Genomic DNA, 18,284 nt, shown 5'->3' on the forward strand with positions numbered 1-18,284 from the left:
AAAAAAAAAAAAAAAAAAAAAAAAAAAAAAAAAAAAACACTGCCAGACCCAGACTCTGGTCCTACCCCATTCTGACTTTGGAGTTTTATATTTGGAGGCCTTCTACTGATTGGTCATTAATCCAGTGAGTTATTGTCTGCTAAACAGAGGTCATTGGGAGAGAGACATCCAATCAGTCAGGAGAGACCCTTCCTGCAGGCCACTCAAAGTAGACTGCGCCCTTCCCCTTCGGCCAGCCAGTCACTCTCTTCCTCCTTCCCCCAGCATCCTTCCCCAGCTGCCCAGGGTTCACAGTCTCTCCCTGCCCCTCCCCTCTGCCTCTCCATCCTGGCTACCTTGGTCTCTACACCGATAGGGGTGGGGTTTTCCAGGGCTAAACTTATAGATGTCCCTGATTCAGAAACAGGTCTTTTTTGACCAGAGAGCCTGCCTGCTGCTAATTGTGGTCCCATTAGTATTAGTTTTAGGGGTCTTCCATTGGCACCTAGGAGACTTTACAGATCCTTATGATGTTCTTTCTTCTTTACCCGCTCTTAGTCTGAGGCGGGGTTGGAAACAGCCTGGATTTTCTTTTCTTTTCTCATTGGGGCAGGCTTTCTCCCACCCCCTCCCTCCAAGTTCTCATCAGCTGCATCTACACTGGCCTTGGGGAAAGCGCTCAGATCTCCTTCCCATGTTTCTTTGTTCCTTCCTACTCAAGCATTTTTAGGGAGCCAGGGACTAGGGAAACAAATGTCTACTCTACAAAGCCATCTTCATTAACAACACCTTCCTCCATTTACAAACCTAAAGCTTTAAAACTTCATTAGTATTGAAGAGGAGATGGAAATGTGTGAACTTTAAAGTAGTCACAAAGTTGGACCGCTACACCAGAAAAGAGCCTGGGACCAGGGACCAGGGACAAAGGCAAGCAAGAAGCAAATTGCTAAATTCTAGCTGCAGCTCTAGCAGGGTCAGAGGAGTTTTCTGCTGCTTAGGCTCAGAATGGGATCCCTGGTCCCCAGAAGACTGAGGGCACAAGTTGGTTTTAAAGGAGCCAGCCCCGTTTGTCCTATCGAGATAATTTTTTGTTTGTTCTTTGTTGAATTTCTTTGGGGGGCGGTGGAGTGGGTAGAGATAATCGCACTGAGGTTCACAGGGGTGGGTATTCAGCGGTCAGCCACTCAAAGATGGCTTACAAAGCTCTTACTCTCCTGATGCTGTGTACCTAGCAGAAGTTGTGGAAGAGAGTACAGAGCTACCATCCTGTCCCTACAGAGACAGAAAGGATGCTTGTGAAGGGGAATGCTCTCTTCCATTTTTGTTTAACACATTAGTTTTTGCCTCTCTCGGTTCACATTGGGCTGTCTGTCTCATTCTTTGCACTTTTCCTCTTCTTACTCTCTCTTTCTCCTTCCACCCTCCCACAAAGTTACCAAGTTCTCTGAGCCCAGGAGGAAATTGTTCCCCATTTGCCCATCTCAAACTACCCCTAAATCATGGCGTATATCTTGTCAGTCCGCAGAGACTACCCTCAGATCCTTCGGAAAGTCCTCTGCCCCAAGCTCCTCACTCCAGCTCCCCCCAACCCCTGCCCGTCCAGCCTTTGTCTCTTCAGTTTGCAAAGACACTTAAACCACTACCACCATTCTGAATGGAACAAACTCTCCCCGAACCTAACCACCTCTGTTCCTTGTCACCTCCCAGCTTCTTGTCTGGCAGCTCCCTGTAGTCCCGGGGACAGGAGAAAGATAAGAAACCAAACAAGTATCTAATTGTCTCTCAAATGTTGATCATGAGACCTTGGATTCAACTTCTACCACATTTGGAGGTGCATATCCTCTGGAATTTTTTCCCTGCTTCTTTCCTGGCACCTAGATGCCCCCCTTTGCTTGCATCCCTGGATATCCCTCTTTCTGGGACCACCAGGGGTGAAGAAGGCTTGGGAAGAGAGGTCTTTTGCTTCCTCCAAGCTCTTTCCCACCGCCCCAGTGCAGTCCGTCCAGGCCGCTGTTGTGGCTGGCAGCAGTGCTTAGGTGACATGTAGGCTCTTTTGTTATCCCTTTAGGCAAAGCCGCGAAGTCCCAAAGGTGACCACGTTTCTTCTCCATGCCACAACAACTATCTCTAGCCAGTGGTGGTAGCTTTTAGAAGAGCTGAAGAGTCTGAAGTACATTTTTTTTAAATCTCTTTATTTGTGGGAAGTAGAAGAGATGGTCTGCGATTTAAATTTGCTGAAGCCTCTGGAAGTCTCCCCTGGCCTGAGCTGCTGACCCACCAGACCTCAAATTCTTTGGCATCTCCCTCTGTAGATCTCATATCACAGTTGTTGGATAGCAGGGCAGTCAGTACTCAGGAGGCTCTTGGCTTGAGCCCCAACACTTCATTAATTTTTTGTCTTGATACTACTAATAAACACAGCAAATTGGCTCCCGGATTTCTCTACTTACCCTCTCAACTCCCACCTTCCTCTAGTCACCAACTCTGGGGAGGCAGTAGGATCCCAGGTAGCACATCTAGGGCTCTGCTTGTGACTCCTGTTGCTGCAGGGTATAGAAAAAAAAAACCCACAGGTCCCTTCTGTATCACAGGGCCCCAGAAAAACCAGTTGTTCCAGCCCATTTGGCCTATTTTGATGGGCTTAGAAACAGTGGGGCCCTAAGCCAAGGGCCGGCTCCTTTACCACCCCTAAAGAAGAGCCTTGGGGGGAAGGTAAGAGAGCTATTGCTCCTGGGATACCATGGCATCCTCTCTGGAGGGGAAACAATAGCTGGAGACCTCTCACCTTTGTTCCCCTGTCCCATGCCTGTCCTGGTTTATCCAGGTGGGAGAAGGCAAAGAAGTGCCCTAATCGGAAAAGCACAGGCTCCTGGCTGGATCTGCCGTCCGTACAGAAAAGAGACACCGGCTGCCTTCTGTGTCATCCCCCTAACTCAGCAGTTAGGCAGCCTGCAGGCACTCCAGCCTGTAGAATTGGCCTGGGCTCTTTTTGTCTTCTTGCCTCTACTGCCAATGACTCTTTCCCCACCCCCTGGCCCAAATTTGCAGACACCTACATTCTTGGCTCCTGTCTTCCTCCTACAAGCCTCCTACTTGCTTTTGCCTGCCCTGTTCAAACACACCCTAAGAAAACTTTCAGCTTTTGTAGCTCCTTTACTAGGGCCAAGAGTCATAAGGCTTGCCGAGCAGAGCAGACCGAGGTGGTGGTGGTGGAGAAACAGATTGTTTCTGAGTAGTGACGATCATCCTCCATCCCATCTGCCAGTACATTCAAAATGAAGCTGTTCCTTCTGGAGTTCTCATCTTCTTTGGAGTCCAAATGTCCTTTTCACTCCTTAGCCCCTTCTGCCCATCCTGAGGTGAGAATCTTAACAGAAACGACCCATTGAAGTTCTCAGAGCCCTTCTCCTGACCGGCTGTCTGGAGCTCCAGTTAAACCGAGAGATCCTTCCTTCTGTCACCCTCCCTCCAACCCCACTCCCCCCTGCAAGATGTTCTGGGTTCTTAATCATCGCTCACCGCTAGTTGTCTGTTCTCAAAAGGGGTGTGTGTGTGTGTGTGTGTGTGTGTGTGTGTGTGTGAAGTTTGGCCTTGTTCCCCTCCCCCATTAGAGACTTGGGATGGGGGGTGGGGAGGAGAGAAGGATCAGGGACTGGGATCAAGGACTCAACCATCAGGAGTGTCTACTTAAAAAAAAAGTCCTCCTGTGGGCCTCCTGTGAGTGAGCAGGACAGACACCCAGCACCCCTGGCCCAGCCAAGCCAGCTTCTGACTAGGTCTCCCGAGGCCATTTCACGAATTAGCATAATGGTCCAATAGTGGGGCTTGAATAAGGTGGGGGGGCACTATGTGAACTCCACCGGCTTTTTTTTTTTTTTTTTTTTTTTTTTTTTTTTTTGCATTTTGCTCTTCTCTTGTTCCCCCATCTCAATGTTAAAAAAATTCCTGCTTAAAAAACAAAAAACAAGACAAAACAAGAGCAGCTTCTACTTTCTTTGCTTCACACTGTTATTTGGGGGGAGGCACCCCCCCCACCTCTCATCACCACAATCACCTTCCCTCCTTATCAGGCATCTATGCTTGCTAAAGGGGAGAGGTGGGGGGGGCGAGTGTGTGAGTGTGAGTGTGTGTGTGTGTGTGTGTGTGTGTGGTTTTTTTCCCTGTGCAAAAGCAGAGGCCATTGTTACGGAGAGTAGGGCGTACCAGTCTTATAGGGCAACCACACTGTGGCGGCTTGGCCGAGCTGGAGCCCGGAGCTGGATTCTCGGCGAGCCGAGCCTTCCAGCACCTTTCGGTCTGATATTTTCTCCCCCCCCCCCCCCCCCCCCCCCCCCCCCCCCCCCCGCTCCCCTACCCCTCCCTCCTGCGCACCCCCGCTCTAAAGCCGAGTGAATTGAAGCGGACGCCGCGCGGCTCCTCTGGCCGGTCTGCCCCTCGGGCTCCCCAGCCGGGGTGGCTTTGGGGAGGGGGGGGTGCGACGCAGCTTTAAACAGTGGTCTTTTTTTCCTTTGCCTTCAAGGAGGGGAGATTTCTCGCCTGCCGCTCGCGCTGGGGCTCGATGTGAATATATATTATGTCTGCCTGTTCTCCCCTCGTCGGTGGCTAAGGTAAGCTGGACTGAAATAGGCTATCAGTTTGTGAATGGCGGAGAGTATGTCTCAATGATTTATGGCCCATATGACTCCAATCTCGGTTCAAGAAGAGTTCACAAGCTTTAAGCTTCCTTCCACGCAGCGACTGACTCTCTCTCTCTCTCTCTCTCTCTCTCTCTCCCTCTCTCTCTCCCTCTCTCTCTCCCTCTCTCTCTCCCCCTCCCTCCCTCCCTCCCTCTCTCTCCCTTTCCGCTTTTCTCTTTTTCCTCCCTCTTCCCTTCTAGCAGTCAGATCCAGGGCTGAATCCCCTCTCCCCCGTTTGCTAAGAAGAGCCAAACCTTTCTCTTCCCTTTCTTATTCTTTTATTTTTTTCTTTCTTTCATTATTTTTTTTTTAAGTCTTGGAAGGTGGCCTATCCTCTCTCCTGGGGTTTCCCCAGCTATTGTTACCCTTCCCGGCTCTCCCAGGAGTGTGCCTGGAAAGGTGGGGTTCTGGAGGGGGGGGCTTACCTCCCTTCTCTAGCGAGACCCTGAGGGGAAGCCCGGAGCCACTGTCTCCATCCCACCCTTCAGAGAAGCCGTGTGGAGCCTGAATTTTTCCAACATGGAGGCAAGGGAAATAGACTTGTTTGGCTGGGTAGAGCTGCTCCCCACCCCCTCTTCTGGATCCCAGATTTCAGATCCCCAAGGCACCTTCGGGTTCCTTACTGTCCCACTGAGCCAGGCCTCTGCGCCTTCCAGCTTGGAGCCCTGTTAGGCAAAGTCCCGGAGCAGAGTTGCTAAGGCGCCTTTTAATTCGGTTACCTCCAGCGCCAAACTTGCTGCCGCGGAGCTCGGCCCGGGCCCGGCCCGGTGTGCTTGGAACCTGCCGCAGCTAACCAGTTCGGCGTCCCGATCGGTTTCTTCTCGCCTCCTTGAGCCTGAGCAGGAGGCTGGTAGCTCCTCGCCAGCCACCGCCGCCGCAGCGGCCAGACAGCCCGCCAGCAGCGGCAGCTGGAGGCTCTCCGAATCCACAAACCTTCCTGGCCTTGTCTCACCGCCAGAGGAGTCTCCATTCTTTCCTATCACGTCTCTGGCTCCTTCGCTTCCCACACTCGCCTGGCCTCTGTCCTGCGATGGTTTCGGGCTTATTGCTGGGGGAGCGACAGAAATTTCGGCCCCAGGCGTCTAGTCAAATTACTGGGTTTTTATTTGTTGTTGTTGTTGTTGTTGTTATTATTATTATTACCACCATCATCATTATTACTGTAACAATCATTTAGACTAAATAAAGCCAGGGCCCAGCCAGCTACCCCCTCCAAGGTTTTTATTTCATTCTCTTCTCTATCTATTAATAACAATCTCAACTGATGTCGGTTAATTAATTCTCCCTTTCAGCCAGGGCTGCTCCGAAGCTAATTTTGGTTAAATCATCAGAGGCTAATGGTAATAATAATAAAGGGATTGGGTCAGCCTGGTCAATTGAACTCCAGTCCTCCCTGGAAGGACCTGCTGCTTTGCAGACCCGTGTGCATTTCCAGAAACAAAAATTTCCCAGAAACCAATTGGAACTCAGGGCTCTATCAGCTCCCTTTTAAGTACGGATCTGTGTCAGAAAGGCAGCGTTTGCGTGTGGGAGGGGCTCACCTCACCTGAAGTTGTTTCATTTTATTTTTACCAAGTTTTCTTTGGAGTTGACCAGCTGGGCTGAATGATATTTTAAGTTTTGCCCAAAGCACATGACACAGAGAGGATCATGTGCCAATCAGAGGGCCGGAGAAGGCACAGAGAAAGAGGAGATATGGGTCAGAAATTTCGGAACAAATACACCCCCCCACACACACGGTCCAGCTTTATTTTTTTTTCTGGTGCACTTTAAAAAGGCTGTGTTAAAATAGTGAACATAATTTTATTTTATGTATTTTTTTGTTGTTGTTGTTGGAAACCTCAGTAAACAGCCTCCCCTTTGAATCCAGAGAAGAATACTGTTCAAATTGTTTTGTGAGTCTTTATCATCCTAAATAATTCCCCCTATCTTGGTAGAAAAGAGATTCCAGCAGCTGCACAGATTTTTCTTTTTTCTTTTTTCCTGAGAAATAAAAGAAAACAGATTGTTATGGATTGGGGGGTGGGGAAGACCCAAGCCAAATGGTCATAGCACCAACCGGTCTTGCCTGGGAAATCTAAACAATCATGGTCCATTTGGAGGCTCCACGGGGGCCTCTGGCTGCTATGTCCGTCCCAGGCCTGCCTGAGCCAAGACTGGAGGTGATAGCACCTTCAGATGGGACATAGATGGATGAAACTTGGTTTCACTGCCTCTGAGGTTAAAAATCTTCAGGGATTTTCTGCCTTAGGCTGCTATGACTCTGCAGGGAAGGGCCCCAGATGAACTTGCTTTTCAGTCCGGCTTGGGTCCAAGATCTGCAAGTTCCTTCCAGGCTAGACTCTGCTTAGGTGAAAGGCTATGGAAGGAAGAGAGACGGGAGGCAGAGAGGCCTCTCCAAGGGAAGGAGGACCTCCCTCCGGGATGCTTTTATTTTGGAGTCTAATTGTAGCCTCTTCCTGGAATTGCCCCATCCCAGGGTTGGGGAGTTGGGGGGGGGTAAGAGAAATTGTAGAAGAGTCCAGGGGTTAGTTAGTATGGTCACCAGAGAGAGGCAATGGTCCAGGAAACTAGTGTTCTGTTCCTAAGCGTCCCTCGAAGGTGTTACAGCCTTGACTTTGTAAAAAATGGAAATGAAAATCGGTGTTTTCTTTTTCCCTTTAAAATTAAAGTTGAAGTGAGAAACATCCATGTCAGGTTAGATACTCGGTCTCAGCGTCTGCTGCAGAGATACTGGCGAGGGGAGAAGGAAAAAAAAAAAAAACTATTGATGTCAGTTCCCTTTTTAGTTCCTAAGATGGATTCGAGGCCCAGTCCTCTTCTCCCCCTCTGTCTCTTCTCTCGCCCCGCAGGTCAGCCGCTTGGAACAGACCCGGGAGGAGGGGGGCAGAAAGGGGAGGGGGGTCCGGCGTGTCACGTGACCCCCAGGGGTGCCAATGTCCGGTCGTGAGGGTATCAGGCCCTTGCAAGTTGCCACCCACTGCCCGGGCCTCGCCCAGCGATGCAGAAAGCCACCTACTACGACAACACCGCAGCTGCGCTCTTCGGAGGCTACTCCTCGTACCCTGGCAGCAATGGTTTCGGCTACGACGGGCCTCCCCAGCCCCCCTTTCAGGCCGCCACGCACCTGGAGGGTGACTACCAGCGCTCAGCTTGTTCCCTGCAGTCCCTGGGCAATGCCGCCCCCCATGCCAAGAGCAAGGAGCTCAACGGCAGCTGCATGAGGCCAGGCCTGGCCCCAGAGCCCCTGCCCGCACCTCCGGGCTCACCCCCACCCAGCGCCGCACCTACCAGTACCACTAGCAACAGCAATAACGGGGGCGGGCCCAGCAAAAGCGGTCCCCCCAAGTGCAGTGCCGGCTCCAACTCCACCCTCACCAAACAGATATTCCCTTGGATGAAAGAGTCAAGGCAAACGTCCAAGCTGAAAAACAGCTCCCCCGGCACAGGTACCAGCTCTCTGCCTTCCTAGTCTCCGTCAGCTTTTGTCCAGCCCAGGAATGTCGCTGTTATTATAGCATCCGACCCCAAGGCGCCCACAAGGCGGCCTGGAAACAATATTAGGTGGCTGCCTAGTGTTCTTTAGCTACCTCTCACCACCTGATGACCTCTGACCTGACCAACCCTCAGTCCCTCCAACCATCCTCCGCCTGGGTTTTCAAGAGTTTCCAGGAGGTGGGACGGTTGGCCTCACAGCCCTTCCCAAGGCCGCACCGCCTGGAGGCACAGAGTCCTCAAGGATAGATTATTATTAAGTATGATTACTGTGGGTATTAATCACCATCGCTCAGGCAGCCTGGGGTCCCGGCCTGCAGCCACCAGAGCTTCTACGTGCCACACTTCCAGGCCCTGCCCACCCGTGTCCAGTCCCCCCAAGGTATTTCCAGTCACCTGTCTTGTAAAGAGGGCGGACAGAAGAGAGGAATCCTCTCAGACTTGGATTTGGATATATGGGGAGGGGTGCTCGCACACGCAAAAAACCTAGCCCTAAATAAATGGCCACGCAGCTCTCTGTCTGTGTGACATGATCAAATTTTCATAAGCCGGGGCAGAGAGAGGAGAACAGGTCTCTTAATAAATGCCACTATTATAGAGTGTCCGCTAATGCGACGGGAGGTAGGAAGGGGGGGGTGTAGAGGAGGAGGCGGGGACGCGAAGGGGGGAGGGCAGCGGGGCCTCGGAGTCCAGGCCTGGATTTATTAAGAAACGATGCATTCAATTTCGGCGTGTTCAGTAATTATCTTTTATTTCATTTTCTCCCCTTCCCACCCCTCCCCCCCCTCGGGTCTAGCAGAAGGTTGTGGTGGCGGCGGCGGCGGCAGTGGTGGCGGCGGCGGCAGCGGCGGCGGCAGCAGCGGCGGGGGCGGCAACGGCGGCGGGGGAGGGGACAAGAGCCCCCCGGGGTCGTCGGCGTCCAAGCGGGCGCGGACGGCGTACACGAGCGCGCAGCTGGTGGAGCTGGAGAAGGAGTTCCACTTCAACCGGTACTTGTGCCGGCCGCGCCGGGTCGAGATGGCCAACCTGCTGAACCTCAGCGAGCGCCAGATCAAGATCTGGTTCCAGAACCGTCGCATGAAGTACAAGAAAGACCAGAAGGCCAAGGGGCTGGCCTCATCCTCCGGGGGTCCCTCTCCGGCCGGAAGCCCCCCGCAGCCCATGCAGTCCACGGCCGGCTTCATGAACGCCTTACACTCCATGACCCCCAGCTATGACAGCCCGTCTCCACCAGCCTTCGGCAAAGGCCACCAGAATGCCTACGCGCTGCCATCCAACTACCAGCCCCCTCTCAAGGGTTGCGGCGCCCCACAGAAGTATCCCCCGACCCCGGCGCCGGAGTATGAGCCCCACGTCCTCCAAGCCAACGGGGGCGCCTACGGGACGCCCACCATGCAGGGCAGTCCGGTGTACGTGGGCGGGGGTGGCTACGCGGATCCGCTGCCGCCCCCTGCCGGCCCCTCCCTCTACGGCCTCAATCACCTTTCCCACCACCCCTCGGGGAACCTGGACTACAACGGGGCGGCCCCTATGGCCTCCAGCCAGCATCACGGACCCTGTGACCCTCACCCCACGTACACAGACCTCTCCTCTCACCACGCACCGCCTCAGGGTAGAATCCAAGAAGCGCCCAAACTGACACACCTGTGATGGGAGGGCCGGGCTGGGGAGGGGGGGTGAGGTTAAGGGCCAGGGAGACGGTGGAACTGGGGGATGGGCGCGGCTTGGAGTCCTGAAAGTGGTGTGCGTTTGGGGTGGCCGCCAGGGTTTCCAGAAACACAACAGGCCTGGGGTGCCTTCCCTGCTCCCAGGCCCGAGGGGCTGTCATTTTTAAGTCCTCTATGCCTGGTTCCATCTGCCTGCCAACAACCCTTGGAAAGGAATACACAGCAGGTTGGAGACGGACCACATCAATCCCAGGGTTCCCAGGGTTCCAGCACTACCAAGTTGGAATTTCAGATTGGAGAGGTGAAGTGGAGGTAGAAGGAGCCAACATAGGCAAGCAGGGCAGAGAAGCACATTCAAAACTTAATGGCTTGGCTATCATCAAGCAATCAACTTACCTTGCATCTCTGTGGCTAATTTCCCCCAAATCTTGATTTTTTTTTTTTTGTTCTCCTTTTCAGTTTCCTTATGAAAAATAAGAAAACACATTTAAATCGAAGGGCACAAAGTACGTTTCTCTCCTACTTCCCTGAAGCTTCAACTTGCCCCCCATCAGTAGGCTTCTTGTTATGGCCATCATTTCTAGTAGCCCTATGGTTTTCTGCTCTAAGGACATTCATATCTACACCCCACCCCCATTGATTACAATTTTCAGAGGGCTCAGGGATGGTAAGATATCCTGAAAGTCAGAGCTGCCTATAATATAAATAAATATATATTTTTTTCTTTTAAGGAAAAGTTAAGAGGCTAAGGCAGGCAAGCTGTCAGGATTGGAAGCTTGCCCGCTCTATAGCCTCTCAGCTCCCACCCCATCCCACTCTCACCATGGAAAGCTCTCCACTTCCCTTTGACTTCTGTTATTCTCTTGACTTAACGTGAAAACAGGGTATATTTGAACAAACTGACTGTCCTAGGCAGGTGCTGCAGCTGGGCCTGTGTACCTTGCTCCAGTTCCTGACAGGACAGTCTTGTTGCACTTGGAGTTTACATTTTAATGGATATTAAAAAAAAAAAAAAACAACTGTGAGAGATGTCTGGGCCTGCAGAAAGTCCAGCTTCCCTCAAAAAGTGTGTGTTCTAGTGAACATTTTCATATATATTTATTGGTTATAGCCTGTTAAAATATTTTCTTTTTTTTTTGTATTATTTATCCCCCTACATTATGTATTTATATGAGGGACAGAAAAAAAAAAAAAGGAAAAGTACTTTTTTAGTATTTACTTGTTATAAAGGATGTTGTGTTTCCTGTCATGTAAAACCAGCTATTTTAGTTTTTATTGTATTCTAGACAAGAGCTGTAGATTTATGTTAAAGTCGTACTTATGAGCAATTGTAATTAGTTCTAAAAGGCATGAACTCAGCTCCTAAATGTCACTGTATAGTCCTGAATTTGTAGAGATAAGAAGTTAAATTCTCTCTTGGAACTTTCGTTGTTCTTCCGTAGTTATTTTTTCCCTTAGTTAAAAGAGTTGTCTGTCAAAACAATTCTTGAATAAACTTTCTGTTATCAATTTTATCTTGTCATGGTGGTCCAGTTCAGGTTGCAGAAAAAGGCTCTCATGGCCAAATGTTCCCTAGCAGGAAGGCATGGGTGACACTTCCCAGCCTCTTTGCCCACTGCTCAGGCCCCGGTCTCCCCTCCCCAGATTTTCTTCCTGCTTTCTGCTCAGTTTTTGACACTCTGGACCGGTCTGCCAGTCTGGACCGTTCTGCCAAGTTCTTCAGCTAAGGTTTAAGTAACAAGCTTGGAAGGGTGGGGGAGGGAAGGGAATCTTGGACGAAGTCTGTTTAGCCTCTTTTCCTGTCTATTTTTCTTAGTCATTGGCCCCTTTTGTCCCTTTGAGCACCACCTCCACGCACCCCTCACTGCTCACATCAAGCCAACCTCAAATCTAGCTTATTACTGCTTCTTCCAGGCAATCTAAACTTCAGGTTCTCTTCCGGAGCTACAATGAGGCTGTCACGTGACCCGAAGCCCCACCATCATTGGGTCTAAAATGAAAACAAAGGAAAATGATTAATCTGGGGGAAAAAAACAATAACAAACCGAAGCCTAGTCTTCTCAGGTCAAGCCTTAAAACTAAAGTGAAATTCAATCATTAAACGAAGCCCAGGGAAGAGGAAGAGGAGGGCTGGTTAGGTTTCTCCTGCCAGGGAAGAGAAGGGAGTGAGGGAAGCTGTAGAAACCAAGCATAAATAAAATGGTCCCCAGGCTAACGTGAGGCTGTGTTTCCACGATGCCTGGGAAAACTTCATTTCTTAGTCCTGGTTCCATAAAAGTTTTATCACATTGGAGCGAGGATGGAGAGGGTCTGTCAAAGATGAAATGTCACCACCGCCTCCCAGTATCCGATAAGAGCGAGGAGACAGGGACGCTGAAATATGGAGCTAATTCGTTGAAAGAGAAGCGATGGCTGCCTGCTGAAGAGTTACATAATTCTAATTGTAAGCGATGAACCCGCATTGCTTAATTAGGAGCATATATTTGGTGGTAGTGGCGATATGGGGCGGGTGGGGTGAGGTGGGGGAGATAAGAATCGTTCCAGGCCCTCAGCCTTAAAGCGAGGGCTGATTTTCATTTTTATGTTGTATCCTGGCAGTCCAAGGTTAGTAATTACAGTCTTTATGCAACAATAAATAACAATAAAAAAACAACCTGAATAATACGCCCCCTTCCCCACCAAGTAGGATTTTTTTTTTTTTTTTAAACTGGACTTGGCTCATCTGGGCAGCAAGCAATTTAGCATTGGGTCAGGATATAAATTAAAGGCAGAGGGGCGTGCAAAGTTTGATTGGGATCAAATAACGCTTAAGGGTCTGTCTCTCCTTTTCTTTTTCTCTTCCCTGAATACCATTTCTGAATGATATAACTATGCGAAGGGTCATGTTGGCAGTAAGGGAAGAGTGGATTGCTTATCTGTCTAGCTGGAGAAGAACTGGATAAGAGAGAATGTAGCTAGATATATTGATATATCGTGGCTTGGAGCTGGGGCTCTAAACAAAAATAGGGCCTACCCTTCTGTTTTCCAGATTCCAGGTACTCATCTAAAGCCGTTAAAAACATGGATTAAGAAAAAAAATCTGCGATGTAAGGTAGCAGACAGGGCAGGAGGGATGTCTCTGGAAGGGAGGGATGTCTCTTTAACACCCAAGTTTTCTTACTGTTCACTAATCTGGCCGGAAAATCTGTCCTCAAGAGTTAGAGAGCTGTATTTCCTATAGGACAGTCTGGGCTCTGGTTGCTTTAGAGGATCCTTGGACGCTGCAGCCAGCTGGAGCGCCTGTTTCAAAGCTTGCCCAAGGTTGCTGCCAGGGAGAAGGCCCTCCCTCAGGCCTCACTCTACAGGACTCCCTTCCAGACAGTTGCTGTTTGGATTCTCCTCTGCTACCCACCATCCAGGAAAATATATGTATCTGTTGTTTTGTTTTGTTTTAGCTGAGGTACACACCACCCTCTCTGGCCCGCTGGCCTAGTTGAGAGCAGTTTCCCAAGAGCCTGTCTCTTTCTGTCTGTCCTTGCAACCACCACCTCCAGGTCCCCTCCCCCCCCATCCCCCGCTTCCCTGAAGCAAACTTCTCTGCCTTTTTCTTTTCTTTCTTTCTTTCTTTAAATACTCACCACCACCCACGCGGACGTTACATTGACAGAAAGTTTCTAGTTCCAGCTCTCCGCTGAGTTGCCATTTCTCTGCTAACCAGCCTTCTCCTCTAGGCTAGGCGACAGAGAGCGAAGAGGGGGGGAGGGGAGGGGAGGCCAGAGCCGTGGGAGTTCTCCGGGGCAAACTTTCCACCCAAGTTAGCGCTTTCCCTCTGTCCCCATTTCCCATCTGTTTCCTAGATCTCCCAGAATCACCTTTCTCTTTGGCTACCCCCTCCCTCAGGCCTTTTTAAGGGATGTGGAATTTAGGCTGTTCCCTCTGCTTTCCCAAAGAGCCAAATTCTTTGATGCAATCGGAGGGAGCTGTCAGGGGGCTAAGATTGATCGCCTCATCTCCTCTTGGTCCCTCTGACCCACTTATTTAAAAATCTTCCCCCAGGTCGACTTTTCGTTTTCAGCTTTGAGGCCTGGTTTCCCACCGACTTGCTTGTGGCTCGGAGGGGGTTTTGCCTCCTTCCTTAGTAAATTACAATATTCTAAAGTTGAGCCTATCATAGGCTCCTTATGAGAGATAGAATACATTACATTTTTTTTTTCTCTCTGGGGGCTAAAAGCAGAATATAATCTCAGCGGTGGTCATTATCCCCACCCCCCATCTTTAGGAATTTTTTTTTCTTGCCAGGGATTTAAAAAGTAGCCCAAAGGCAAATATAGAGGGAAAATCTCTTTGTCTAGAGGGAGACTGTGCATGACTTTAACTTTGAAAGTTAAGGGGGTGGTTACTTTGGTGCCCCGATAGAGACATAGATACACCTGGGAGGTTATGAATACATCTGTCACCTTAGACCTTCTTAGACCCTCCTATAGCCAGGGTTGGGGGTGTCACAGTGTGAGTATAGATGACCCCAACAGGAAGGCAAGACATAAGAAACTGCTTGCAAATTCTGAGCAGAGAATAGCATCCAGGACACATAGCTGGGGAGGTAGGCCCATGCCCCAAAATGCTCCTGGTATCGATGTCCCTGCTGTGTGCCAGTTCATCCACTCTTCTTAAGTGTGAACTGCTGCTTTCTGAGGCTGGGTGGCATGCTGCTGCTGCTGGTGGTGGTTAATGCTGTCCTTCATCCATCTCCTTTCTGATTTTCATCTTTCCCCAAGGTGTGGAAGCCTCTTTCTATTCCCTCTTCCTCCCAAATGAGCTTTTTTTCTTTGGGGGCCTGGGGTGGTGGTGGGGTAAGAGACTACTGACGGCTACATAAAGAAAGCATATTAACTGACTTAAATGTGGTTGTTTCCCACCACCACACAGTCTCTGAAGGGAAGGAAGAGGATCTTTTGGCTGTTTTGGGAAAAGGGAACCATTAGGGAGAGTGTGGGGTACTGATGTAGGAATGGGGGTAGAGGAGGAAGCCTTATGGTATCCAGGTCGTGGTCCTCTGGAGTTTTTGAATCAATTAAAGCAAATAATGCCTGTGTTTTCCACCAGGCCCAGACGAGCGATTGGCGGAGACCAGTCCCGTGACCATGAATTCCCTGCAATTTCGTCGGAGTCCTGGGTTTAATAGAGAGAGTCCCCATACGCTTGTATTTATCAGCAATATACAATTATAAAGGCCTAAATTTAAAAAAAGAGAGAGAGAGCAAAATCCCCCCCCCCCGCGAAATTGCTCCATTGCATAAACCTGGGGGGGGCGGGAGAGGGGGTCCCTCTGATCCTCCCTCCTGACGCCCCCCCCAGAAGGCCCCCTCCCCCACCGTTGAAAGCCATGAATTTTGAATTTGAGAGGGAGATTGGGTTTATAAACAGCCAGCCATCGCTCGCCGAGTGTCTGACTTCCTTCCCCGCTGTCTTGGAGACATTTCAAACTTCATCAATCAAGGAGTCGACATTAATTCCTCCTCCTCCTCCTCTGGAGCAAACCTTCCCCAGCCTCCAGCTCGGCGCCTCCACCCTTCAGAGACCAGGGAGCCAAAAGCAAGCCGGAGATGGGCCTGCTCCGCGGCCACCGCCACCACTCCTCGTGCCGCCCCCAGCCCCCGAGTTCCCCTGGATGAAAGAGAAGAAATCCGCCAAGAAACCCAGCCAATCCGCCGCATCCCCTTCTCCAGCTGCCTCCTCGGTCCGGGCCTCCGGGGTCGGATCACCATCAGGTGGGTAAGCGTAGTAGGGGCGGGGTGAGGGGCAGTTGGAAGAGAAGGGGAGAATGTGAGGTGATGGGGATCCTGGTGGGGTTCCCTAGGTCGACGGATCTGGGGTGAGGGAAGCAGAGGTACCCCGTTGGGGTTCAGGCCTAGCTACTGTTAGCACCGCCCCCCACCCCAGAAGGTTTTGGAAGCTGATTGAAGGTCGGGAGGGTGGGTTTTTTGTTTGTTTGTTTGTTTGTTTTGTTTTGTCTTTTTAATGTGCTTAGAAGAAAACGATTCGATTAAAGTGTTTCCCCGTTTTCTGTGTAGAGGAATGAAGTGTGCCTGGGATTGAGTCTGGAGCCTGGAAAAGACGCGATCCTTCTAGCTCTCCTAAAACCTAGGGGAGAAGAGGGAATTCAAAAGCTAGGAAGGAAAGGGGTGACGAACAATCTGTGATCCCTCTCCCCAGGTTGAGTTGGAAAGTTCCGAATTGAGGGGTCCATTGGGAGGACTGGGGGGAGGGAGGCTCTGAGGTTCTGGGAGCTAAGAGAAATTGCTCCCCGCCCCCTACGTGGCCCGTGGGCGGCTCTGAAGGCACCGACTTGACCCGGGCCGAGTCTGCCTACGTGGGAAAGAGCGCTAAAAAAAACAACAAAAAAACAAAACCCAAAGACAGAGGGAAGCGCTGTGGGGGTGGGGTGGGAGCCCGAGTAGTACTGCGGAGAGTCTTTTTAGCCGATGGGGTGCTCCCGATCTCAGCTAAACCGAGGCTTCGTTGAGACCTCTCTGTTAACACAGGGGTGCTTCCCCCGCAGATGGCCCCGGATTGCCGGAGAGCGGCGGCAGCGGCTCCCGCAGACTGCGCACGGCCTACACCAACACGCAACTGCTGGAGCTGGAGAAGGAGTTCCACTTCAACAAGTACCTCTGCCGGCCGCGGCGGGTTGAGATCGCCGCCTTGCTGGACCTCACCGAAAGGCAGGTCAAAGTCTGGTTCCAGAACCGACGCATGAAACACAAGCGGCAGACGCAACATCGAGAACCGCCCGATGGAGAACCAGGCGGGCCGAGCGCCCAGGACGACGCGGGAGAGCCAGATGAGGAGCCCACGGTCAGCCCTGGCGACGTCGCGTCTCATCGGCTGCGGGAAACCTGCTTCCACCCCGCCGAGGCTGCTCAGGGACCCCGGGGCGCACCGCCGGCGGCGGCGCCTGCCACCACCCTGGAGAGTGTGGGCGCATCGAGCCCCGGCTGCACGATGCTCAGAGCCCGAGGCCTGCAGAGCGAGCCCCTGCCCGAAGACGCCTGCCCCGAGCGGCAGGGTTCGCCTTTCTTGCCCGACCTCAACTTCTTCTCGGCAGACTCCTGTTTCCAGATGTCCGGAGGCCTTTCGCCCAGCCTGCAGGGCTCGCTCGACAGCCCCGTGCCCTTTTCTGAGGAAGAGCTGGACTTCTTCACCAGCACGCTCTGTGCCATCGACTTGCAGTTTCCCTAACTATCGCTGGTCCTTTCCATCTGATCCTCCTTGGCTGTTGGGAGAAAAAAAAAAAAATCTGGCCTTCTCCACTCCTAGTCACATTTACTCGTTTTGTTAAAATCCAGGTATTAACGAATGAGCGTTTCATCCACTCCTTTTCACTTTTTAAAATCACACAAAAAAATTCCACTCCTTCCAACGAAATCTCAGGAATAATTAAACTCTAGTGGGAGAGGGTTTTCTTACAAAGAACTAGAGGGACCTATTTTCCTCTTTTTTTTTTTAAGTTTTAGATTGTAGATTATTTATTAAAATTGTTTAATAATAGGAAAGGGGGAAAGTATTTATTGTACATTATTTTCATAGAGTAAATAAATGTCTTTATAATACGAAAACGAGTGTTTTTGTTGGGATCCAGCTCTTTTTGCTAAGTCCCTACGGCCAATCTTTGCTTTTTCAGGCCCCCCCGCACCCCCCCCCCCGCTTGAGGTTGGTTTGGCTCTTGCTAAGACGACCCAAGCGAAGGCATGGTCCCATCTCCCAGGCTGGCAAAGTCCGGGTGGTACCAAAAGGGCTCTGCTTGGTGGCTATTTCTCTGTCCAAGACACCAGAAAGAGTTGTGAGTTTGTGGAAGCTTGGCCACCCACTCATCCGCCAACGGATGGCTTCCCGCCTTGCTAGGATGTTCCCTGGGTCCCTGCTTGGAAATAAATGTGGGGTGGGTGGGAAAACAGCGTTTTGAGGGACAAAAGCGGGTGCAAGAAAATGTCTCAAGAGGCCAGCTTCGAGTCCTGGAGGCTGCGCAGAGGGTTAAAGGAATTGAAGGAGGAATCCTCCGGCTTGCTAGCCTGCCGGCTTCGGGTGCAGAAGCCAGGCGGCGATTCTGTAAGCTTGGGCCGAGACCTGCGTCGTGCGCCCGGTGCTGCTGGGGTCGTTGAGGACTAGGAATTTTGTAGAGAAAAAGGGAGGCCCGGGAGTGGTAGGAGGCGTTTGGCTCAAAGGAGGAGCGTGGCGAGCCGCAGGGAGAGCGGGAAAACAGGGACGGTGTTCAAAATGGCGCTTGACCGGGCTGCTTGGAGCGCAGGAGAAGCCACTGCGGCCGCCATGACAGCGGCTGCGGGATGCTCCGGTCCCGCTCCCGGCCCGCACCCACTCCCTCTTTCTTGAGGCTAGATCTTTCACACCAAAGAAAAGACAGTCTGGGAGCCTCCCACCAATGGTGGGTTTTTATTTTATTTGAGAGAGAGAGAGAGAGAGAGGGAGAGGG

The 18,284-nt window shown here is 51.3% G+C and overlaps 2 protein-coding genes and 1 long non-coding RNA gene across 7 annotated transcripts in view; 2 read left to right on the forward strand and 1 right to left on the reverse strand.

The window, feature by feature from the left end:
- The window catches only part of Hoxb3 (homeobox B3), a 20,204-nt gene extending 8,873 nt beyond the window's left edge, over positions 1-11,331 (forward strand). Inside the window, exons 1-4 of one of the 5 annotated variants that reach the window (XM_031354627.1) lie at positions 42-3,338; positions 4,499-4,586; positions 7,508-8,104; positions 8,947-11,331. In XM_031354627.1, coding sequence (XP_031210487.1) covers positions 7,657-8,104; positions 8,947-9,800 — 1,302 coding nt within the window. In that variant the 5' untranslated portion in view covers positions 42-3,338; positions 4,499-4,586; positions 7,508-7,656 and the 3' untranslated portion in view covers positions 9,801-11,331. Of the gene's footprint in view, positions 1-41; positions 3,339-4,312; positions 4,405-4,498; positions 4,587-5,380; positions 5,867-7,507; positions 8,105-8,946 lie in introns of those variants that run through there. The other 4 variants (XM_031354626.1, XR_004113719.1, XR_004113718.1 and 1 more) reach the window with 4 other exon arrangements.
- On the reverse strand, positions 6,363-13,825 carry LOC116079035. Its single transcript, XR_004113723.1, has 4 exons — positions 13,435-13,825; positions 11,701-11,807; positions 10,214-10,280; positions 6,363-6,638 (listed from the first exon to the last, which is right to left on the reverse strand). It is a non-coding gene; the product is annotated as an uncharacterized LOC116079035 (long non-coding RNA).
- Positions 13,826-14,977: 1,152 nt separating this feature from the next.
- Positions 14,978-17,412, forward strand: Hoxb2 (homeobox B2). The gene is made up of 2 exons (XM_031353584.1): positions 14,978-15,564; positions 16,356-17,412. The coding sequence occupies exons 1-2, from the start codon at positions 15,180-15,182 to the stop codon at positions 17,033-17,035; spliced, it is 1,065 nt and encodes a 354-aa protein (XP_031209444.1). The 5' UTR covers positions 14,978-15,179; the 3' UTR covers positions 17,036-17,412.
- The last annotated feature ends 872 nt before the right edge of the window (positions 17,413-18,284 follow it).

The sequence above is a fragment of the Mastomys coucha genome, unplaced genomic scaffold (genome assembly GCF_008632895.1).
Source record: "Mastomys coucha isolate ucsf_1 unplaced genomic scaffold, UCSF_Mcou_1 pScaffold5, whole genome shotgun sequence".
Taxonomy (NCBI): Eukaryota; Metazoa; Chordata; class Mammalia; order Rodentia; family Muridae; genus Mastomys; species Mastomys coucha.